This window comes from Ooceraea biroi, chromosome 10, assembly GCF_003672135.1.
Source record: "Ooceraea biroi isolate clonal line C1 chromosome 10, Obir_v5.4, whole genome shotgun sequence".
Taxonomy (NCBI): domain Eukaryota; kingdom Metazoa; phylum Arthropoda; class Insecta; order Hymenoptera; family Formicidae; genus Ooceraea; species Ooceraea biroi.
This window is the reverse complement of record NC_039515.1, coordinates 12,413,107-12,439,075: the sequence shown is the minus strand read 5'-3', so window position 1 is coordinate 12,439,075 and position 25,969 is coordinate 12,413,107. Positions and strand designations below refer to the sequence as shown.

Below are 25,969 nucleotides of genomic sequence, written 5' to 3'. Positions count from 1 at the left end.
GGGTGGGAGAGGGCCAATCTATCTCGAGTACAGCACATCTCTATCTTATAATAGAATGATTTACGTTTTCTATCAAATTCTCAAATATATATAATTAATAGTTTGCGTTCGCACACAAATTCAATTCACTCATTGCGTTTGCAGGAATCCAGTTGGAAGAGCATTGATCGTGATCGCACGTGCGATGCGGGCTGCAAAAAGCAGTCGATAATAACATTCAATTGCCTGTATTTCGGGGCATCGCCCCGATGTTAACCGACGTGCAGTCGGCCCTTGTGCTCCCCGCGGAAATCAGCGACGCCCGTTGTCAGCTCCGTCGGCGGGGTGCGGGTGTGCGCGAGCAGTTCGGTGAAATTTCCGGCGTATTGTCGGCGAGTTCGGTTCAGGGTTGGATGATGCCGAACCACTGACGTCGTCCCCTATACGTGATAGCGTGGGGTGAATAGGGGGAGATAGTGGATAGTGGTCGTCGGACAGAATTGGAACGGGAGCGAGCCTGATGGGGACGTGGAGGATGGCGACTCGTCCCTGGCGACGTCGGGACGACGCTGACGACGTGCCGCGTTACCGACACGCCCACACTCCTTCGACTCTATTTCCGCATTTTGTTTGACGCGACGGGATTAAAAGCTGTGCCCCCTTCTCTGCATGCACACGCCGAAATAAGGAAGATCTTTCGTATACGACATTACTGATTTTTCAAGAAGTTATAGATACTGATCTCATTGTGAAAAATTCGGCGTTTCAAAACGTTCATAAAAGCAAAACTTGCAAAAACGTTACAAACTGCACAAGCTTCTTGCTGTACATTAATCTCAAAATCTCTCGGCCACGTCATATTACGAAATAATAAAAATCTCAAGAGATTATTTCTTTTTTGTTCCGAAAAATAATCGGTTTGATATGTCATAGTTTTATCGTAAACGAGATGTAAGATATATAATATAAAATTTTTCATGTAATTTGATATTTATTTCGTTTAACTCAATTATTTATTGTGACTTCTGTAGCTGTTTACTTAAAGATCTGTTAGGTTTAATTGGGACGATTGTACGGTAGAGTATAATCTATAAAGTTCTCCAATTGTTTAAAACAGAATTAGAATACATGGGTTAGAAGGTAAAATGCGGAATAGTTTACGCAGCAAGAAAGGTTTAAATATATTTCGAGGACCGTCTTTAAAAAAAGCTTCCTTTACATGCCGTGCAAAGGTGTTATCGTTGCTGTCCGTCCATCAGAGTCCATCCCTCCTGGCAATATTAGCGCCGCCACTATGGTGGCTGGCGGCTGGTTGCTTTTAGTCAGGGGGATGAAATACTTGATGATATTAAACATGAATAATGTAACGACTCGGCTACGAAGGCGCGGAATAGCGAGTACGATAAGACCTTGTAGAATGTTGCATACGTAAGACAATGTAATAAGAAACATTTTTATGTAGCACACACACCAATGTTACGAATAGTATCATTATTAGCGGAGTGTTTATAACGAAATTTGGATTTGCGAAGCCGACATAGACTAAATTCAAAATTTTAGGACCAAAGAAATTAATAGATTTAATTATTTACTTTCATCCCCAAAAGATAATGTTATCTCACTTACTTTTATAATATTATAATATTATAATATTTTGATAAATAGCTATATGATCATATGATCATATAGCTATTTATCAAAGAAGAAACAATCAGAAGAAATGTCATGTTATTTCTATCTGAATCTCTATTTGTTACTTTGGTCTTAAACTTTTTGACGGTAGTGTATGTACGTTATGTTTCGATAAATAAAGTAAAGCGCCATAATATGGAGGAAGTCTACGCAAATTACATTAAAAGTTAGGAGGGTTCTTCAAAAAGTGAGAAAGCAATTTGACATTTAATTTACTATCACTACGTATCTCATTTAAGTAGTAGCGATGCAGTAGGTTATTCAAAGCAAGGGGGTGCAGAAGGCAGAAAAAAATCTGTGTCGGATGACTCTGCTCTTTCGTAAGCGAAGCAGAGTGACTAAGTGTGAATTCAATTAAGGGTTTGTTTTAAGCGTCTATCAGGCTCTGTTTACGGACTCGTTCGTTATCCGGATAACAAGATAAAATTGACAATTTAAGGGGGAATCGATCCATATAACAAGGGCCCGCTGATTCAAACTTAGTTCGTTATTATACAGAAAGACTCTATTTATACGCAACTTGCATTATTATCTTGTAATATTAATGAGAAATCTAACATCTTGTCACACGGTATTTCATTTTACTTAGATATATTTTGTCACAGAAAGAGTAAAATTGCAAACTATAATTATAGTAAAATTTTGAGATTTTCAGATTAACTCAAGAAAAAACAGCACAAGTTTTTTGCCATTAGCCTAGCAACTATAATAAGCACATAAAGAGGAAAGTACATGAATAGTAGGACGTTAGGTAGAAACTGAACCATCCTTTATTCCAATATTGTCCAATCCATATTGTACTACTCTACTACTAATACTACTAATATCACAGGATGTTCTTGCATACCGAATGAAATAGTTTGGGGCGGTTCTTGGAACCGTTCTTCATTATGTTGGGAGATGCGAAATCTCTTCATGTTAGACACATATTTATGAGAAATATATCGAAATATATCGAAACATTTATCCATTTTCAGAATTTGTCATAATAAGAGATATGTTGTTTCTACAAAAACAGTTATTTTCTTATTATTGCAGTTTGATTAAATAATTACATTTTTATGTTTTTAGATAACACCGAAATATTTTACAATTTTCTATGTAAAGCTCTTATGTCGAATAATGTGTATTTATTGGTGAATTGGGGTATTTCTTGAACAACTTCATTTACCGTGAATAATTGTAACTCGTGACTACATTGTTAATGCCTTGTACTTCCAACAGGCTACCACAAAAGATCAAGATGAGTGGGATGGAAAAAGAGCAGCTGTGAATAGGACCTCGAAATGGCGATTCTCTGCGCGTCACAAAATACGCGGCGTTTCTTTTTATCCGATAACTTCGTAAGTCAGAATTTCAGCAATTCTGAGTTGTTTATTGACGAATATGATAAACGAATAGATTTAATTTTATAGTTAAGATGAACATTTGTTTGGAGACTTTAAAATCAACACAAAACTATTGTGAATTTATGAGTATCAATTTATTAAAACTAAACACGTACGTAATATATATTATACTATATACCAAATTATCTTGATAAAAGTAAAGATAAATAACGTACTTCTCTGTCTATCTCTTTTCTGTCTACGAGGCACAAGACACGTCTACAGGATTATGGGATTAATTACATGAAGGGCGTTAATACCCAATTCGGTTAGCGTTGAAGAGGGATGCTTATAGCGGACTAAGGTTGTGATATTAGCGGTCACTTAACAGTTGCCACGAAAGCTTTAGGAAAGTTACTACATAAAACACTCGTTACCAGTAGATCATATAGTTGTTGAATATTTCTATTGAAAATTGACTATCGTTTAGGAAAAAGGCATATAATAATATATAATAAAAAAAGGTATTCAATATTACAATATATAATCAATTTACGTGCACAAATTCTTTGATCACTACAGCTGCTCATAATTCGTCAACCAGGGTGGAAGCTCATTGCTATTCCGCGAGTAGATCGTGCGGAGCATTATAGTAGTTGCAGTTGGGGCTCTACTAAATTGAAAACAAGATCCATCACGTTTCCAAAGAAGCAAAAAACATTTTAATAGATTATAAGCAAAGAATGAGATAGAAACAGAAGGATTAGCATATAATCTACTCAGAATTGAATTGCTTAATATATTCACTAATCTGTGAATGATTAAAACCATGTGTTATATTTTTTTAAACGTAAATCTATCACGATATAATGAAAGCTTCTTTCGAAATTTAATTAGAAAGATAAAATTAATATAAGAAGAATATTTGTATCATTTAAATTTAAGCAACAGTTTTAAATATTATTATTTAGCTTCGGTTATTTTGATTATTCTAAATTTCTAAATACTTAAAGCTAAATAACGACAGTTAGATTCACATTTCATCTAAACGTAAGCTTGTCTTTCTCTGCATGCCCGCACCAGACAGCTAAGAATTTCAACAAATTGCGTCGGCGAGTTAAGAATCTGGTTCTATAGTTCTAAGAATCCCGGAGATATCCCGTGATTCGGACGCGGAGGAAATTGGTCAGCGCGTGGAATTAAAACCTTCGGGCGCCCTCGCCACGGCGTGCTGTCGATCCGTTCTGAGGGTTTCCTCGCTCTTAACTTTCGGGTGAACCGAGCGGAGGGCAGGGTCCTGCAGGAAAGAGTTCGAGAAGCAGAAGAAAAAGGAGCTGAGAGACATGGAGGATGAGGAGAAAGAGGTGGATGGCGAGGAGGTGAAGGAGAAGGAGGAAGAGGAGGAGAGGTGAAGGAGAAGGTGGAGGCGATGGTACTAGGGGACTTGATGAGAAGGGGTGGTAGGAGAGGGTTTCCGAAACAGCTCGCCGCTATCTCGACTGATCCGATCAAGATTAATGAACGTGCGGCTTGCGAGTCGAAGCCTTTGCGCCGCCCAGTCTGTCGTTCTCATTCTCTATTTCTCTTCTTCTCTCTCTTTCCTTCTTTCTATCTCCTTCTCTCTTTCCCTCTCTCTTTCTCTCTCTCTCTCTCTCTTTCTCTGTTCGTCTTCCTTCTTCTTTTTCCCTCTTTTTCCTTTTCTATACAGAGGCAGCGACTAGCGACAGGTACCGTCGACGGCTTCTCGTAATAGTGGCACTTCGTGGTGCTTATTGTTGGTGTGCAACCTTCAGGTAGCATTATCACAGTTGGGAGCTAAAAATATATCGCCATTGGAATCAATTTAATCGACGAAACTGAAATTACAAAATTGCTCATCAGACATCGTGTCGCAAGTCCAAATTTCGTTCCAAGTTAGACACGCATACCGCGTCCGACGTTCAGCGGAATCCGAGGCAGTACCAGCAATATTATTGGCCATTCGTTTCGCACGTTAATATCACTTACATCGCTACTGCGCATCTCGGTAATATTCATGAGGCATCGCGTAACAAAATTAACGGTACGAGATATACGACATTGTGAACCGGAGCTGGCACCGAAGATTATCTACAGCAGAACGTGATGACAGTAGCAGCGTACTCTTCTTCCCTTTATACCCAGCTACTCGGTGGCAGAACGCGTCACAGAGACTAGCCGTAGATAAAAATACATGTCCCTTTCGGTCCGATGGTTTTAATTAATTCTAGAGATGGACGTGGCCGCCCATGTCAGCTCCTCGAGACTCCCGTTCGATCACCGGCGCGTGTCGTCAGGCTGCTACTGTGCTGCGTGCTACGGCGGTCGATTCATTATCTGATTTCACGAAATCAAAATGAGCCACCGGCGGTACTCCTCCTCTCGAGCTCGTCTTCGTCCGCTTCGCGATCACCGCTCAACGGAAACGGCAATTAATGGCGCGCAGAGATCAAATATTTCCGCGCAACGTCCGTGCGGTGGATTTAAATCTAATTTCGCGCCCGGCACCCTTCGATGACACGGTGCTGCCTGTTATCTTTAGTTACAGGCGAATGTGTATTTGAGATGCGAGACTGTCTTTGGGGGATGTCAGTCAGTCGGCGGAGCAAGCGGGAAAGCGATGCGGCGAGAGCGCGCGAGCGAGGCAAGGGTAGGTCGGCTAGGGGTGGCGGGACCGAGAGAGATGCTTTGTAATTACGGTGGCTGATAAATGGAGTCGTGACTCGTTAATCCCCTCCAATTACATCTGATGGGGACCGTTCACACCAGATCCATCTTGTATCATTTTTGGAATTTTCGAATGCGAGTAGTCGCGGGTACGCTTCCGAGCTGAACTACTTGACTTCCGGTACCTGGAATTTTGGAAGCAATTGTAGAAAGGCTTCTTAGTACTGTATTATCAGAGGTTTAATTGATATTCGGAAAAAGTAGTATTCAGTGTTTCGTAATCCGCGCGATCTCTGAATGCAAAGTGTGTGGTCGCACAGCGGTTAAGTCTTGACAATAATAAGAGATATGACGCAGCTCGTGCGAAATTCTTGTTGTCTGTCTCCGTACTCGCTAAACGAGCAATTCAACGACCACCCACTTCATATTCAGCGCCGTACAGGTTGTAGATCACAGCGATTGTGATGCGGATATAGACGAAATGACCAGCACATATACATCATTTGTCTTTAAGGGAACGGATATGGGGACGCAATATGTGGGTGTTACAGCAGTGAACGAAAAGATGGCCCGGAAATGCATCAGTCGACTACTCGTACGTAGGAATATGTGCAAAATAAATAGCGATCTGATGGAGAAAATGAAGAAGCTCTCTGAGTTTTAGAAGTATCTCGATGAAAGAAGAATCAATAAGAGTTAAAATATTGATGTATAAATTGACTATGTGACTATAACGATTGTTTTGATAACAATCATCAAGATAGCAATCGGTATGGAAAGAGAATTGTAACATTAATATTTATGAATCAATAACTTTCCATGTTCTAGCTTTTACCGATTCCTTTTCTTTTACTGAGCAATCAAGATAATGGATGAGTAATATCCGAAAAAATATTTCAGAGTTTTAAAAGTATCTAAACAAGTTTTACAACATTACTTTAACTATTTAAATATGTGTTTATGATTAAATATAAATGAAAAAAGTACATTGATTTGAAATTTATGATCGACAGGCATAATTGCGGATTTTTATCCATTTCGAAAAATTATATGAATGCACTCATAAAAATATTTGATAGAATACTACATAGAATCTTGTATGCTTTACAAAAATGAAGAACACATTCTCATAACTATTGCAAATAATAGAATTTTTAACCAATTTCTCTCTCGTACTCTTCCTCTCTCTTTGTCTCTAATCAAAGAACTTACTACTATTATTCCCAATAACTGTAATCAATTTTGTATTGTCTTGTTTCATTTTAGAACAATAAACCTGGCCGAAACGTCTACAATAATTTCCAACTAATCCACATCCGAGAGTAGTTAGCGAAGCTGTTTAACATCGAAACTTATGGTTTATCTACCCACGGATAGCAAGCAGACAACACTATATAGAACTTGCAATTAGCGGCCCTTGTGTACTTCCTTCCTACTTGCTTGGAAGCTTGCCATTAATCGTATCGTCTTGTGTTGATAGAATATATGTGTTTTACGACTAGAATAAAGACCATGTGTGCTTTCCTACGTTATAAACTTATAGTCCTATATTTATTTTAATTACTAACTATTACGATAATAAATCATTTATAAATATGTAAAAGTTATATTTTAATGTGAAGTAAATAAGCGATTAGGGACATGCACAACTATAAATATAGTTAAGTTTTATGAGATACAAATTTATGAAATAATAGCTAGAATTATAAAATTAATGGACATCATTTTCATCACAGTAACGAAACAAAGATCAATGGTGTTATGATTATGATCAATCAGCAGGATATTATTCATCTCCCATTATTGTTCGAACTTTTGAAATTTATCGTTATATGAATGAAGAAAACTGTATGAATAGCATGATATTACATAAGACAGGAATTGTGTATTAACATTTTTCTAAAACACCATGATTGAATTAATAGTATGCTCCTCAGCGACCTTGGTTCACGCCATAACATGTCTGACTTTGGAACCCGGTTGGTAGCAACACATCTAGGTAGTTGGCCGGGATGTTCACGGCATGGGCGGAGGCAGAACTACACGGGCGGCCCCCCATTCGCTTTCCGGGTGCCACCCTTCTTTGGAGCTGCTGTGAGGTATCTTTTGCCCCGGGCTGCGGCAATCACGCACATGCTCGCGCATGCGCCGCTACGGCAACGTCGCACGCATGGGCGCCCCTACATGATGATATATATGGTGGCAAGAGGGGGTACAAGGAACCGTAAATATCTAAAATACACCATAATGCTCTTGTGATACTAGTAAATTATATGAAAGCATATGCATGGAAGATTGCTGATTTTTCTATTAAGCAGAATTATATTTGGTGTAATATATCCAATAGCTTCCATCTCTCAAATTGTGGTACCAATTTTTCCTAACTCATTATTCTTGCTATTGTTAAACATAACAAAGTGTAATAAACCATGAAATAATGAAATTGACGTAAATTAATAAATTTATTTTATATGCAATATTGAGGTCACGTTTTTAGCTATCGTTGAAGCTAGAATGGGAATAGTACATTATGGACATAATGTAATGCCAGTATGTATATCTAAATAGAAAAGAGATAATGTCAAAACTTAGGATAACAAGCCTTGATTAACGGCGTTTTCTATCGGAATAATAAATAGTGCAGAAAAATTAAGAACAATATTAGGTCATTAATTAAGTAATCCGGGTTGCGTCTAAATAGTGATGAATCAAACACATACTTATGACAGCGCAACATGGTTTGTCGTATATTAACTTTATTGCAGGATATAGGTACCTTTAAAAATCAAAAAACAAAATTCTCCAAAACATCGCTACAATATTTGTATTGCACTGTAGACGCAACCTGAATTATTTAGTTAATAATCCAATAATTAATACCAGAAGCCATCGCGTACACTTGCACAGAAAACTACTACTTGTGTGCGAAAATGACAATGGATAACATTAAATAAAGAATGGGAATATGATCTGGAAACACAATGTTATATTGTAAATTACGAAACATTTATTTATTCATTTATTTACTTGACGTTGTATAGTTCAGCGATCGTTACGATCAATATAAACATAAGCATTGATGTGTGCCCAATTACATTTCTTATCGTACATGCTATATACAATTGATAATTATAGCAAAGGGTACGACGTCACATTTATAGATCGACTTCAAAATTCATATACTTACTTCCTATGTTCTGCCACTAATTACACTCTCATTCTAAATCCTTTAGAATTAATGTACCTTAAGGTTTTAGCTCTACTGCTTATATTTAATAATATTGTTTTGGTATATCGTCACAGCGGTTCTGTGCATTAATCGTTTGATTACTACTCGCTTAACAGTACAACTTCCGATTCATCCACCGTGTAATTGTACCCTAATTATTATTGGTCATTCCTGGTTTTGCTTCTCTCAGTAAAAATATATACTATCATTCCGAATTATTTACAACGTATAGTTTTTTTTGCGGAAGGATGTGTTCAAGTTTTATGATACTTTTTTCATTAATTTCCGTTATCTTCAAGTGTTCCAAGATGTTCCTTGAAATATCTTGTTCTCGATAATAAAGGTTGCTCTTCGAATAGATGATAAAGATTACATGAAGTAATATATGTTAAAGAATCATCTTTGAAATATGATTTCTAATACTTTTTGCAAAAAATTATATGATGAACAAAAGTTTTTTTCGAAAATCCACTTTTTATCTATAATGCAAAACATTGATAACACTTAGACAAGAATATACGAAATGTAAATACTATTTAATAACGTTACAATAAAATCTTCTTTACACTAATATATACATACACGTAATCGACTCATATATACATATGCAAATTGTATATGTATGATTGTATACATATAATTTGCATTTCATGAAATATCGATTTTTTTTGTTTTGGTACTATTATGCGAATGGCGGAAGTGGATGATTATTCGCGCGTTTTGAATTACAAGTCTTGAGAAGAAATTATTAAAAATGAGAATATAAAAAAATAAGATGACACAAGAAAAGCATACTAAGAAAATGTTGAAATGTTCGTTCACAAGTTTAATTCGTCAATCAGCAGTCTAAAAGCTTAAAAAAGCTCTTTCTTAAAGTGAATCAGCGAGAACATCACTAACTGATTCAGTAGCACGCACATGCTCGCAATTTACTGAAATCTTTAATGATTGCCAGTAAACTATCGTGCCATACTTAGTAAACTGAATTTACTGTTTTTCGTAACTTGAAAATGCGTTGATTTCGTTTAAAAGAGCTATACTATGATTTGAGGAATCTTCTGCTGTACATTTGATCTTACAAGTTTATTTGTGAGGAGAAACTCAAACTATAATATATATTCACGCAATCCGCAATAAATATACAATTACGTGAGAAGAAACAATGAATTATCCGCAGAGGGCGGATCAACCGGCACTGTCAATTGCAGTTATCAAGTCATGTGATCGAGTACATCCCCTGGAACGGATGTTACAGTGCCGTGAGCCCGTAATCGGATTTTATCGCTGATGGCGTTACGGGGGCTGATACTTGCGACAATCCAGGAGGGCTGGTAGCCGGCGCGAGAGGACTGATACTTCCGGAACTTATGTGTCCCAATGGTCCTCCCGTCGGACCGTCCATTATTCCACCCACGTGATGACTCAGCTGTGTTTGGAGATGAGCCAGAGAATGAGGGTGACCTTGAAAGCTTGGGTGGACCACACCAACAGGATGAGGAAGACTGGAGGTGACCCCATGAACTTCGCCCATGTCGTGGCCGATGTTCGAGTCCAGGCTGTTCTCCATACCGCTCGATGGCGAGTTGTTGTTGTTTTTCCTTTGGCTATTGTTGTTGCCTGTGCCGGACTTGCCCCGCGTCGTCGAGGCCTTTGCTGACTTCGCCGTAGTCGCTGATGGCGCTTGACCGTTCGCGTTCTTTCTGCGCACGTTCTTCGTGTTCGGCAGCTTGTGATCCTTCTTCCATTTCATACGGCGATTTTGAAACCAGATTTTGATCTGTCGCTCGGACAGGACCAGGCAATGAGCGATCTCGATCCGTCGTCGTCTCGTCAGGTACCTATTGTAGTGGAATTCTTTCTCCAGCTCGAGTATCTGGTGCCTTGTGTAAGCGGTCCTCTGTCGCTTTGGCTCCATGCCAGGTTGGTACGAGCCATTCGCTGTAAGAATGAAATAAACGTCCAGGTATATTAATATGGAGAAATTGCAGATAACGGCATATTCTTTCACTTCCGTTTCCGGAGACTTTCCTCTTTACCTCATAAGATATACAATGTAAGATGTAAATAAACATCTGAATAATCTTACTGAACGCGTTTCATCGTGTCGTTGTTTTGTTCACTGTGTGTGGCAAAGTTTCTTCGTAATCTTTTCGTTGTGCATTTCATGCCTATTTGTTCACAAAGGAGCCTAATAATAAGTTTTGTGAAAGAAATTGCAATGTGTGAGATAACTCACTACAAAAATCGTTTTCTTTCTCTTGGAACCGCAAGATGCAAGTACGCGAGTACTAATGGCTGAATCGTAAGCTGCTTCAACAATGACAAAAAAGCAGATTCATTATATTTTGTATGGATATTACTCTAACTATTAAATATTCCTCACGCTGATATCTGCAGAGATATTTTATGCGGATAACATTTTTTATACTATGTCACCATTCGTCACGTCATGGCCGTTTTGAATGGCATCAAAGTCGGCTGAAGTGACTTTTGTAATCTGATCAATCCGCAAGATACGCCGATAGAATTGTAGAGGTAGAAAATATGCGTATGCAAATTCATGAGGATAAAAAGTGCGAAGCGTACATGCGCATTGGTCCCGCTAAGTAACATCTAAAAAAAATTACGGAGACGATAGATCATCTTCCACAACCCACGAGCTGGCTTCAAAGTCAAGTGATTTGATAATTCTCTCGCCAAACATGTACGATTACATTTTATCGTACGTGTTAGAAGTAAACGATATCGCCCAATTAATTGCAACGTGATGGAAACATTCAAATACCGTAGACATTGGACAACAATAATATCCTGCAAAATATCCTATAAAGTACTTCAGAGAATAATCGAACGTTACTAAAACACATTGAACGAATTGCACATGAGCATTCGAAAAAAAAGAATATCTCGTAGTGGCATGTTGATGTTAATATTTGTGAGTCACGCTAGTAGCAATCGATGGTGGTCCGTTCAGTTTGATCGAAGAAACATGGGAACCAGTTCAGTCTAGAATCCGTGCAGACACATTCCATTCCGAGCTGACCGTCGGTCTCTCTCGCGGAGGCCCCTTTTAACTCCGACGTCCGGCGACCATACTTCGACAACCAAAGGGGAAAGATTGCAGCCTGTGACAGGCCGACGGACGAGCATACCAAAGTCCAGAGATTTCAAACATTAAATTGCGCGATGCGTAATACAGCGTAGAGAAAATGCAACTTACGACAACTGTGCACGCAGGAAACATTTTAATCACATAACAACAAACTAAACAACTACGATTATATGATCTTTCAGCATCACATATCAGAGAAAAGAACTTTCTGCTATAAAAGAAATTTCACTTGTGTGGAAATATAAATCATGACATTTGGTTTTACGAGAATGATTTTATTTTTTGTTGTAAATATCATTGAAAATGTGGAAGATTTATTCTCTTCAAAAATATTTTGAAGAAAATATTTGAAAGTTAAATGACGTCTGCGTCCAGATGAAATAGGGAAAAAAGATTTTTACGGCTACAAAAAGCCAGCTTGTAACAAAGAAGTATTATGTTGCAAAAATTACTTCTCCGAAAACTATTTTTGAGTTTGTGTGTGGTCCTAGTGTTCTGTTTAGGTTTAGGTATAAGTACGATCATTCCTGGAAGTGAATATACGCTACAGATACGCTGCTTATACAACCTCGGTGTATGTATAATTTGTAGGGACGTTAATTAATACACTCTTGTGTTAAGGTTATGCTTAAAATGTCTTCTTATCTACGTGAGTAGGAAGCACGCACATATTAGTTCTGGAAGTAGTTATCTGAGTAATTATGAAAGAAGAATTACACTCACGTTAATTGCCTTAATTATAAAGAACAAGGGCTATAATACCGGCACCGCGCCGGCATCTGTTTCAAGTCTCAAGCACTATGGCAACCTCGCGCAACATTGGTCTATCACTATCGTTTAGTATCGAAACGCGGTTGAATCTCCGTGTCGAATTCCGAAATTTACGGATTGGCCGCAACGTTGAATTGTGCTGCGGACATCCCATGCTTGTGATGTATATTTGCCACTGCACTGTGTGCGAAGAATGAAGACATATTAGGCGTATCCGAATTCACATTTATAAAATAAGGTGCCTGGTGCTTTAAGCAGGTGAAGCAAGGTGCAACGATAAATGTTAGCCCATAAGTCTTCGCACTGTTCGAAAACGTGTCACCTTGCACACATAATATAACGCATATCCATTAGATACACAAACAGATATCCTTTGGCACGGAAGAAAAGAGGCACCCAGAAGAAAAGATAGATTGCAGGGTCTGGCATTTCTGACATTGTATAAGCATTCATTTAAATTTTAGGAATACTTATGTTCAGTTCTCATTCTATTTATTTTACGTCTGCAATGATACGATAGCATTCCAATTTAATACTATTATAATCAAATAATAGTATTTATTTCATTGTAATTTTACATGAAAGTGTGATAGAAATTATGATGGAAATAACGATATATGTAATGAACTTTATATCTGATTATTGCAACAGTTTATGCATATAGGACATGGTTATGCCATTAGCCGTCGGATATATCTTTGCGGCGATTAATTACTCCTCACCGCGAAACGTAACGAAACGAGATGAAAGTGTAGAGTCAATGTAAATTCAATGATATTTACAACAAATTATCAATTGTGAAAAATCGCAAGAGAGATTAAATTACTCGAATTATATCTTTGTTAACCCTTTACGGTCCTATGTCGAGTATGACTCGACATCGCGTTTCGAATGCAGTAGCAGTTATTCTAAGAATATTTCCCGTAGTGTCATAGCCGTACACACTTTGTGTATATTGTAATTTGATACTAAACTAATAGAGAGAAGATAAGAGCTGCGTCGCATATTATGGCTGCTACGAAACTGCGAATGTAGCGCGAACCAGCTGAAACGAAACTGTGAAAATTGCACGGATCGCAAAGGGTTGATAATATTACGCATATCCGTATTCACGGAAAAGAAAAGGATTTAAAAATTGAAGATGATTATATCATAGAAAGCAACTCTATAAATACGAAAATGCTAAGAGTGAAATAAATCAAGCATTTGACATAAGTAACGCAGAAATGCAGAAAATATTAGTTTTACTGCATTTGAAAACTTTTTCTTTCAAAGTCACTCAAATATATTATATTAACTCACCGACGCCCGCGACGTGAATCTTTTTCATCCACGGATAAATGGTGCGATCTTTGTTCTCTTCATCTTCCTCTTCCTCGTCTAATCCCGATGGGCTCTCCATCTGGCCATCCTCCATGTCGTCCACATCCGAGTTATCTTCTATATGGTGCTGTTGCTGCGGCGTCTGTTGCTGGCCACTCTGTATATGCTGGGATTGTTGAGACAACGACTGCTGCGCCTGAAGATCAGGCGAGTTATCCCGATGCAATTGACCCGAACCGACTGGACTGCAAGCATTGTTCTCGTGTTGTTGCTGGTGATGCTGAAGCGTGTCCGGCGGTTGCACGTGATTCTGCATTATAGACGGCGACAGAGGCGTGGATCCCAGAATGGTCGACGTCGGTACAGATGGCTGTTGTTGCTGCTGCTGCTGTTGCTGCTGACTTTGCATGGACGAGGGACATGTGAGCGGTGGTTGCTGGGCTTCCGCCGGTATTGCCAGGGCACCCACCGCGTGATGATGCGAGTGTAAACTTGCATGATGGACCGCGTGCACTTGGTGGTGAGGATGAGGAGGGCCATAATATCCGCCGTATCCCGCATATCCGCCGTTTAATTGCACCGCGGAGGAAGCTCCATAAGGAGTCGACGCTGCCTGATGATGATGCTGGTGATAGCCGTACTGCAGCTGAGATTGTGGATGGGCTAAATGGTGACCACTGTTCCCACCCGAGAAGAAATCCGTCCCTGTCGAAGGTATATAATTACTCTGACTGTATTCCTCATTAGGCGGAAACTTGGGATCGACCATGACAGAAGTGGCGGCCAAGTGATGATTTCCAGCCTGCTGGTGATGCTGGTGATTATGATAGCCACCGGCATTCATCAGGAAGGAACTCATGTTCGCGGCAAATACTTTCTTAAAAGCACACACACGCACGCACGATGTGGCGTAGATGACTCTCAAACGATCGCGATCTTCTTTTCTTTTTGTCTACTTATCTTGCCTTCTATATTAGTTTTTCGATCCGATGCACCATTTCGTGTTAATATTCATTCTCACAAGCTTACACTGCACGGCACTGCGCTATGGTCCATCGTCCACACCTCACCGTCTCTTGCGCTAAAAGGGGTGACGTTTTCTCGAAAGGAGGAAAAGAGAGAAAGAAGGAGAGGGAGAAAAAGAGAAAAGAAATGGAAAGAGCGGGGCCACAACGAGCACAGGACTCCCGGTGGACACACAGCTGCTTATTCTCTCCTCTCCTTCCGCCACTTTCGCGATCCTCTACGACCTCGTTCGCTCCTTCCCGCCCACCGGAGCCCAATTACCATACCACGTGACCACAAAACCGACCAATCGGAGCTGTTCCTAGTCCGCGACCATGATGGATAACCACGGTACACATGCAACACGTGAGTGGCGCCGCGAGAAACTACTGCGGCAGGTGCAGCAACTTCTCTTGTTTCGCTTCTCTATTTCACGATTGTCATCGAATTCCGGACATCCGTGCTTTATGAATTCGTACGTATGTCGCGCTAAATGTCTCGCTCTTCGAAGACATGCACTTGCTTTTATTATAAACCTTCACTGTTTATTTCACCGTCGAATCGAAGTATGCATCAAGCCGACGTTTCTACATGCGATTCGGATTAAATCAAACGATTTCCAACACGATTTTTCGATGAAAGCAGGTGAGTTGTATGTTGTTTTTGCACTGCACTTCTGTCACTACTTTGTGTCGCGTAAATGACTTCTCGTGAATATGGAGAACTTCGTCGGACGAGACCCCGTAACAGAACCGTGAAAGTGAGCTCGTCGTGCGTCGACAGAAACTCGTCTGGCAACTCTGGTTTGCTTCTCAACTCCCTCCAGCTCGGTTCGCGCCGGCTGGCTTTGAGCCGATGCGGAGAGCCGTGTCCCCCCTCCTCGTCATGCGTCTTCTCCAGAGTCATCCCCACTCTGCAACGGTACGAGACCAACCCCTGCCACGGAAACAGTGGATCTTGTGCCCTTATGGGGCATACTCGAGGGTACCTATAACTGTGGAGTCACTCCTACGTATCCCCGTAACCCGCCTCCGTCCTTCTGAAATCCATCTTATGGCTGGAGTCAATGTGGAGAGAAACGGTGGCAATGAACGTTAATGCTGCGTTAATGGTATTGAATACTGCGGCGAAGATGATCACGCTGCTAATTCAAAACTATTTATCGTGACCAGCAGGTGTACTCCAACATTGCATGTTCCTTCATTTGCCAATATTGTGTGAAAACGGAGTATTAATGGATCGATAATAGATGTCTCTTTTGCCTTTAAAAAGATAATCTCTTATCACATAATTAAAATACTCTGTTACTTAAAACTGTGGTTAATGTAACGCATTTATCATTGCAAATATTGATATTCTGAGTTAATATCAATAAATATATTTCTCTACAATAAACCTGCAAGCTATTTGTATATTTATTGATATTATATCAATTATTAATAAGAAATGAGAAAAAAGAAACAGAATTCAATGAAAACTTTAGAGAACGAAAAAGAGGAAGAGAGAGAATTTGTGTTTAAACTCGAGAATGTTACGTAAGACGAGTTGAATTAGCTAAATTAATAGGAATAGATCTATTCGTTCGATTACATTCTGCTCATATTAATGCACTGGTGTCTCGGCGTACTCGGTCAAGTACGTCTACTCGCGATCAGCTGCGTGGCATAGAGAATATAAAATGCCGAGTCATTGCACAAAGAGCATACTCATTGTGTTTTGCCTTGGTACGACAATACAGCACGGTGAATTTAAGTCACATTGACTGCGCGGTATAAACGATCCAGGAAATAACAGTATTGAATTGCTGTAGAACGGTATTAAGAACAAAGACAACGAAAGGTTAAGATTCGTCACGGAAATTACATAAATTTGATAATTCAATTTTTTTCGAAAGGATCTTCTCCTTCGTCATTAATTGTCTTCCGCTTTTTAATGATTGATATACGTTGAGTATAAAACGAGGGCTCACGATTTGGGGAATCGAATGGTTGAAGAAAGCTGAAAACGCATCGCTCGTTTTTACCAGATCTCTCTCGCCCCCCCCCCTCTCTCTGCCTTGAGTTACTTTTTCATTTACTTGGATACGCCACGGCTTATTTCTATTTTTCTTATGGCCACTTCATGTCGTTCCAAGCAGAAGAGTGGAGCTTTGAGTGGAATCTGGGAGAGTCCGAGAGGGGTTGAAGGGGCCGTTGAATGACGTAGAGGAGGCTAGAGGGGGTTGTCTCCTCGTTTTGCGACACAATCTCCTCGTCTTTATCACCGACGACGCTCGGGCGAACTTCTGTCTTCCTCTCTTTCCTCTCATCCACCGCCTTACGCCATCTCTACTTTCGTCGTCTTGCTCCTTTCCTCCGGCTTTGCTTCGAGTCTTCTGCTCTTGTCTTCCAACGAAACACGATCAATCACTTTTCCCAGTCCGCCGGCATGACACCCCCTTTACACCCACAGCTATCCTCGAAGAGGGCCTGTTTCGTCAACGACGAGTCCTTTTGGCTACCGGACGAATGTGCGATCTTCCGGATAACGATTATCGTGAGATCACACATGTGGGTCTGTCGTATCACTCCATGAATTTTGTTGCTTCATAAAGAATTGTTAATGCTTCGATATTGTAATAACATTTCTACTAAAAGTGTGTCACGTACATCCACAGAGTTACATTTATTTTATGTATTAGATATTGCCAATGTTAAATTTTGTCGATTTTGAAATCAATAAATAAAAATAATATTTCTTATGCAATATCAAGTTATGTTTAACTTGATACGTTTAAATATTCTTGAGAATATTTGAACTATAATGAGAGATTTGGAATGAGCGCTAAAATAATAATGCAGTTTTCAAATAATTGATGGTAAATTATATCGTGTGCTCTTTTTTTCGGCGAAAGCTCGCTTAGCAAAAATTTTTCGCGGATTCAAGATTTAAAGAGTTCAACGCGCGCGGACTTGCATCGTGATAATGATAAATGAGGACGAAACAGTTTACGATTTAATATCAATCTTGGCCAAGGCTGGTGCTTATTATTGCCCATTAGTAAAGTTTTAATAACGCAATACGGTGCTCGGACGGGGGTGGAACCATTGCGATTTATCATTTTCATCGCTTTATTAACGGCGTTTCAGTTATATTCAACTTGTTGATCGCTTATGAAAGAGGAGCATCGCCTCTGATATCGAAGCTACGCGAATTTGCGTTTCCGGGATTATTTTTAGCGAGATCTCAGCTGATTAATCATCTCAACTGAAGGCAGAAAACTGCAGAGAAGATATTTTGAGGAGAGAATCAGGTCACCTATATCGGAAAATATATCAAAAGAGAATTTTAAGGATTCATTTTGTTTTATTATGACTAATCATTATGATTATTGTAAGATTTCGCGATAAACGTGTGATTGTTGAATAGTTGCAATAGTCGTTGCTTTATATTGCCAGCAAAGCTACGAAACAGTTCTCAAACACGTCACAATAATCTTTGTAATAACCCTTGGGGACTCATGAATCGATGATTCGTTCTAGGTTCAAAATATATCCAAAATATTTATAAACCAATACATTCTTCCACAATAAAATTATGATCGATAGATCTTCCGGGAGAATCATACGCGGTGCATTTCATGCGTGGCGTTTCAGATTTTGGAATTTAGAAAATTGTGAATATTTTCGATGCTCGTTCTAGCTCAAGGTGTTGGCAGCGGATCTATCCGAGGTGAGAAACATGAGTCTCTGGAGATTCGATTTCGCTGCTGAGTCACGATCTCGAACTCGCCGACACGAAAAGGGGTCCCTGTCCCCTTGGGGACATCCAGTATACATCTGATGCCTTAGATATCCCAAACGTTCTTCGAGACTACTCTTTTTTTTCACGAATGCTGGACTGAATAACGTAAAAAACATGCGATAGCATATTTTTGCAATTCTGTAATGTTTTTGTGGTATAAATTGAGTCATGAAAAATTACTCGTGCGTCAAATGCTCGTATTTAGAAGCACTAATACACACAAGGTAAGATGCATCATCATATATTACATAAAGGTATCGAGAAGTTTTATTATTGTAAAGAAAATTTCCAAGAGACAGACACTATATACTTCCACCATTCACCTAAAACATATTTCAATCTTAGTATAATCTTGGATGTTTTTGAAAGATCAATCAATTTTTAATCGGTTTGATGAGGGAGACAGTTTGTCGAGGGAGCAAGTGCTTTCATAAAAAAGATGTAAAATGCACTGTGTAAGGCGACGATAACTCGGCAATGACGCGAAGTCATGTTGATGGCAATGAACATGACATCTTTCATCAAGCAACTGGACGAGTGCCCCAAGTTCGATGTCTGAAGCGTCCTGTGAGTGAAAGTGTCAGCTGTGTAAGTCGTTTCTTGGCCAACAGTAGCTCCACTTACGGGATGAGAGAAGATGAAGAGTCACTAGAGGCGCGATAATTATCGGCCATGCATCGCTGTAAAGATGTTAACGCGACCTTCGATCCGTAACCTTGGGCAATTACTACCTGACACCCGTTGCTTGAAAGCAATTTGCATATACAGCGTACTTTTCCAGCTTCCATGAAAAGATAGCGCGGGAGAAAAAAGCGCTTGTGGCCGTTTATGTCGACGGCGCGTGAAGAGGCGCAAAAGTGGCTCGTTATCTTTGCATTTCGAAGCGTCGTTAGCGCCAATCCCTCCTGACAATCTTGACACTTTTCTTCAAACAAATCCGGGGTCAACCGACGATGGGCACGCAGAGTGCAAGCGCGGCTTGCACAAGTGCACGTGAAGCTGCGTGAATAAGGAAAAATTACTTATAGTGCAATAGCAAGTAATAATTTGCTAAGGTATAAAATGGGGATCTGTCATTACGCTAACGGAGGATATGCTTAGTCAAATTTTTAATATATTTACTATGCTCTAATGTAACTTTAATGATTCTGATGCAATTAATATGATGATATGCATAGTACTTGCCTCTTTCCTACGAATAATATTTAATATACTATAATAATAATATTTTATATACTAGTTTTGTTCGTATGTTTTCATTAATCCTGAATAAATTCTGAAGTGTCTTTGCAAATACTGCGTGATAGATAACTCTCGAATAGTGTTGGATGCACACTTCGCGTTGGAGTATTGTCAGTCAAGTACCGCTTGCTGAAGAGGCTGCATTTACATGATCATTTACACGTACAAGAATGTTGTTCATTACTACTTGAAGCAGAAGGAAAGAAGAAGCAGGTCAAGGCCGTTTACGATCCATGACCTCGACAATTGCCACCAGGCGCCCTTCGTCTTCGTTGTTTCAAAAGCAGTGATAGATAACTAGTTTGCATACATGGAAAATGTTCCGGCATTGTTCGCAAAAGGGTAGGTCGGACCCTTCACTCGAGGTGACAGACATGACTCAGAACGTGTCTCGTCGTCATTTGTTTCCAAATGTTCCGAGAAATTTGAGATTAGTGGCTTTGTTCGATTTTTCATGAAAAGACCACACAGATGAGTTACGAGAAAAACAGATAATAAAATTACAAGAATTAATAATAATGAGAAAAATCATAGTTAAATACCTACATTGGTAATTATAAGAAATACGCAACATTTTCTAAAGCATAAAGTATTAAAAATAATTATGTTTAATACCATTATAATTTCAATATTTATTTATTATTATTATTATTATTTCATTATAATTTTAATCTTTATGAACGTTGCAGTACGTAAATAAAGTATCGTAAAATTTGTTATTTACTTCTTTTCACGTCCAGAGTCTCAGATCCAATATTCGCTGTGACCTACAGATTGCTTTAAAACACACGCGGTTGGAGACCGCGCTTTTCTGGAAACTTGTGAAGGAATAGCACTCTGGAAAAATGTTGTTGCAGAGGGTAAGTGCAAAGGGATGTTCCGAAGGCACGAAGGTTCGGGAGAACGGGAGACGAAGAAAGAGCACACGGCAGTGCGAAGCTAAGATTAATGGATTTGTATTGTCGGCATTTTTTTCAAGCGTTTTAGAACCACTTTTGAGACGAGGAGAGCGTCTCATTTTTCAAAAATTCTGCTGCGCGCGTATGGGCCCGGCTGAAAATCGCAATCGATTCGCCTCACATTAATGGTTTCGAATTAAACCGTGATTCTCTTGCGCAGGTAAGTCATACGTGGTCCGCCACATAGTTATGCGTCGGATCGTTTAAAAATAGGTATTGATAATCATGACGTCAGTTTCCTACACACGACTAACGCCACGTCTGCAACCTTACGTAATTCATGATAGCAATGCACGTCCTTCATTAGATATTTTGCACTTAGTGGCAGAAGTGAAGTCAGCTTATATCACTGCGTATTCGTGCGTAAGAAAAACACGAGGAATACTCCAGCAGAAGTCGGGAACCACTTTTCCAGGTCACAAGGGACCATCTGTTCTCACCTGTATACGAGAAAACCCGCGGATGAGTAATTTGCACTGCTTAGCAGCAATAGAAAGATTTAGGAAAAGCTTAAGCAAATCAGTTTAGAATGGATGAGCGACATGAAAAATAGCGATGAATGTGATGAAGGCGAAATAGGATAAAGTTAGCGCCTTGGGACCTTCGATCCTCCTTACGCGAGGCGAAGATAGAAGCTACAGCAGCTGATGAGCCGTAACCGATGGACGCACAATAACCCTCCGTAAGCAGTACCGCTATCTTTCATTCCTCTTTTGATACTCCTATCGACCTTTATCTTACTTCAACCTCGCTTCCTGACTGCATAAGAAAATTCTCGGCAACCTGGTTGTGCGCGCAATCTTACTACTTCTGATGCAACGTGTCAATCGGCCACATTCGTGCATTCGATCGTTGTATTTTGATATTTAACGAGTCCATTGCATTTATTTCTCATAATATTCTGTTGTCAATTTTCTCACCATGTTCTTACATTGTCGTACATGCTTGTATGCATTATCATTGAAGACAAAATTGTGCTTTGTGTGCTTACTTCAATCTGAATTGTTGCTTACTTTATTTATTTTAAATCGTGATTTTATTATAAAAGTTTTATAAACATTATTATAAAATTTTATTATATATAAAATGTACTTTTAAGACTTATATTAAGAGACGCAACTAATTAATATAATATTTACTAAAGTAACATCGGCTGCAGATATTTTGTGAAATCTATCGTTGAAGACAGATGAAGGGTAGTTTTGGAACCCTAATGTATGCGAAAAAATGTGAATGGAACGCGTGTCAAATGAAAAGGTCTATGACCTTATCGTTGAGGTTTTGAAACATGTACGTTTGTTTTCTTTTTGCTTTGTCCACCAAATCGCTTTTGAGATTTTTACGTTTTCTCATTTATATTTTCCTGTCATTCGTTTGTTCTAGGAAAAATCCTATTCATAGCGCAATAAATCAATTCTTTGAACAACTCTTTTACTAGCATGTAGGTTGCCAAATTTCCTATCCATCGTGCACAGCATGATGTAGTTTAGATACTGGCTCAGTGGCGTCTCATTCATCCCATACATAACAATGCCATGACATTTTTGTTCCACTTATTAAAATTCTGCAATGTTACAACCGTGAAATTTCTTTTCTTTGTTCCTTTAAGCTCCTCTTTCCTCTTGTAAAGATTCTGTAATAATCTAACTAAATATAAGTTTTATTATGAAGTAAAGTAATATAAGAGAATTTTTATAAGAGAAGAAATAACATTTTAAACATCATGTTTTACATTTATTACATATAAAAATAAAAATAATCATTTATATAAGCTATATTTTATGCTTTATATGTTCTAATTGATTTCTGATTAATTAGAGAAATACTTGTAAATATGTTCGAAATTAATTTAATTTTTCTCGAGATATGCTAAAATTCTTAATGCATTCCATTTCAAACAAATAACATGTGAAAGATGCGAGTGCGTGTATAATATGGAATATAATATGGGCTATAATATGGGGTATAATATTGGCTGCGAATGTATAATATGGAAGATCGAACGAAGCTATTAATGCAAAAGTTGGATTTCCTGAGGCGAACAGTTACGACATTCCATTCACTTCGCTTTATTCGGCGGAAGCTTTAATATTTTCCTGAGAAAGTTTGATGAGTCTATCGAACACTACGTCCGCTCTCCTCTTTCTTCCTTCTCACTCTCTTGCCCTTCTTCGGCGTTCTTTAATCATTCAAAGTAAATCAATCACCCATCCAAAGGTTTGCAATCGCGCCAGTCACCCTCCAGCCGCCGTCACCCAGAAAACTTTGGTGTCCCTCATACCTAAGTTCACTCGCGGACCCGACAGAATGACGTTATCAAAAGCGAACATTTTCCGTCGTTTCTTTTTTCTTTCTCTCATCTCTCAAGCTGCGGTACAATAGAAAGAAATAACTAGATATTACACACACACACAGATTTTCATCTGTTTCGTCATCTACGGAACATTCATGTACGTCTGCATTTAATAATTGTAATTTGTAAAATGCCAGGAATGATAGAAAATATCATATTCCGAGCAATATCCGCGTACGGGAAAGCACTCGCATAAATGCGCATTTTATTAAGGGACCATACCACGTGAATAAGAACGCCATGCACCCTCTTCCAGTGGGAGAGAGGTGGAGAAGGGGGAGAGGGCATACGCTTTCGTCTCTTCCGATATTTCAGCCCCATGTTCACGAGGTTTCACGTTCTCTCTCTCAGCCGATCTCACTGGAGAGAACCAATCAGCGATCCCTCAAAACCCTCTTGCACCCTGCAACCCGCAGCCACGCCTGCCAATATAGGGTAGGTACCCTCGTCAGATCGACCCTTATCCTTTTTACCCGCCTTCCTTCTTTTCTCTCCGCTTGCTGGACCCAACTCATTTCGCAAAATGGATTCCGCTCTGCTTGTTTCTACCGGCGCCGAACTACTATGTTTGTAATGCAACACTGCGCTAATGCAACACGACAGACATTGCAGTTTTTAATTTTACTGCTTATGTTATAGTGATGACAAAACAACAAGTCCAACATGTAATTGAGATACTCGCGTATCATGCATGTATAGCGTGCATATCTTTTTGTTTGACAGTAATAATATTTAATTATCTACAGAAAATATGTGTGCTTAAATTTGTAAGAAAAGGTTTTATTATATCTTTGCTGCAAGTTACTTCTATATTTTTCGTTGTTGTCGTGAGTATTATCCAGCATTTGTTAAATACGTTGATAATATGCAGTGTTGATACTAACCACCGGCAGTAAGTAAGTCTATAAGATATACAATATATCAAACATATGATAGCAGAAAAAGCTGGTCATGATGTGATAACAAAGAAGTATATATATATAATTATAATAAATGCATATAATATATATAAGATCATTAATTAAGTATATATTCTTTCACAAGCTCGGCGAAATCCAAATTAGAAATAAAACAATTGTTTCCGAGCGAAGCTGGGTGATAATGCTTAATATTTATTAATCTTCAAAGTAATCCAATACAACAAACGTTTCAGTCCATACGTTAATTAATTAATTAAGTAATCTAGGTCACGTCTAGATGGCGATGAATCAAACTAACCACATATTTATGACAATACAATATGGCTTGTCGTTTTATTAATTGTATAGCAGGATATGTTTAAAAGAAAAACAAAATTTTTCAAAAACATCGCTACATTGAGTTGTATCGCCAACGCAAAAGAGAGCCCGGATTATTTAATTAATAATCTAACATTACTAATATCATAAAAGAAAATTGTAATCCAAAATATTTATAATAGTCCATTAGACTGCCTCCGTTTAAAACGTTGTGTGTAAAGTTTTCCTAATTACAACATTTCCGTGTTTAGAAATATTGCATGTTTGAAAAATGTAAAATGTTTCATATATCAAAATGATATAAAAATGATATCCTAGGTATTTCCGTAGAGCGTTCTCGGAAGGTGCGATGCTGGTTTTTACCTTCGAACCACCGCATAGATAAACGAACGTGACGATAACCGGTGACCATTTCGATGTCTACCGAACAGCCGATGAAGAAGGCAGATGAAACGTACGAGTTATAATAATCCGTGATAGCAACGGTGGCGATGTCGAGGAGCGGAGGAGCGGCTGTGCTGTCACAAAGGCATGCGCCACCCACCTCGACCTGGACGCTCACATCGTTAATCAACTGCAGTGGGACCCCGTAACTTTCGAGGTACCGATCCACAGGTACGGCTTCACCTCGTTCTTCCTCTGATCCCGATATCTCTACCGAAACGTAGTGTCAGATAGCTAAATATGATTTAGACTCGAAACGTGTTTTATTCCTAACGAAATTCCACTTGCTCGCGACGACGATTGTCCATATTGTTCCTGCAAGTCGTGTCCCTTATGAATACGTACTTGCTGACGTGTTAAAAGTAATTAGGTACTTTCATTGATGCCCATTACGTGTTGATAAGAAGAATGAATACAAGTATCATAATGGCAGTCATGATAAGGATTGTGCATACGTGAAACGCAGCGTAGGATTAAAGGCTTTACTATCTATTATTACGGAAAAAGAGCCCTCGTAGAAAGCGGAGAAAGAAATGGTTCCAGTTGGCATACAGCGCTTTTCAGGGGAGCTGAAGAAAGTACGAAACGCACGAGGGTTTCCTTTTCTATGGTAGCACCCTTCTATGATATTCCCGTACAGCGGCTTCCATTCTATAAAGGGATGTACAGCGAGATCGAGCAGGATAGAAGCAGATTAGGGGACTGGGATGAGGGGTTGAAGTGAGCCAACCCCACCGCTGCCTAGTCGACAACCCTCTTTCTTTCCCCCAGGAAGCTTCGAGGTTGGCTCAAGGAACGCGACGTAACAGGAACGAACCGAGGGAGA

At 39.1% G+C, this 25,969-nt stretch overlaps 1 protein-coding gene across 1 annotated transcript; it reads right to left on the bottom strand.

Annotated features, from left to right (window-relative positions):
• Window positions 1-8,668: 8,668 nt before the first annotated feature.
• LOC105282165 (homeobox protein Hox-A4) lies at window positions 8,669-15,941 on the bottom strand. The gene is made up of 2 exons (XM_011343931.3): window positions 14,099-15,941; window positions 8,669-10,851 (listed from the first exon to the last, which is right to left on the bottom strand). The coding sequence occupies exons 1-2, from the start codon at window positions 14,976-14,978 to the stop codon at window positions 10,163-10,165; spliced, it is 1,569 nt and encodes a 522-aa protein (XP_011342233.1). The 5' UTR covers window positions 14,979-15,941; the 3' UTR covers window positions 8,669-10,162.
• Window positions 15,942-25,969: the final 10,028 nt, after the last annotated feature.

Excerpts from the sequence above, each read along its gene's own strand:
- LOC105282165 (XM_011343931.3), bottom strand. The coding sequence starts at position 14,978 with ATGAGTTCCTTCCTGATGAATGCCGGTGGCTATCATAATCACCAGCAT. Across the intron at positions 10,852-14,098 it reads GATTCACGTCGCGGGCGTCG|CGAATGGCTCGTACCAACCT; the intron begins GTGAGTTAATAT and ends TCATTCTTACAG.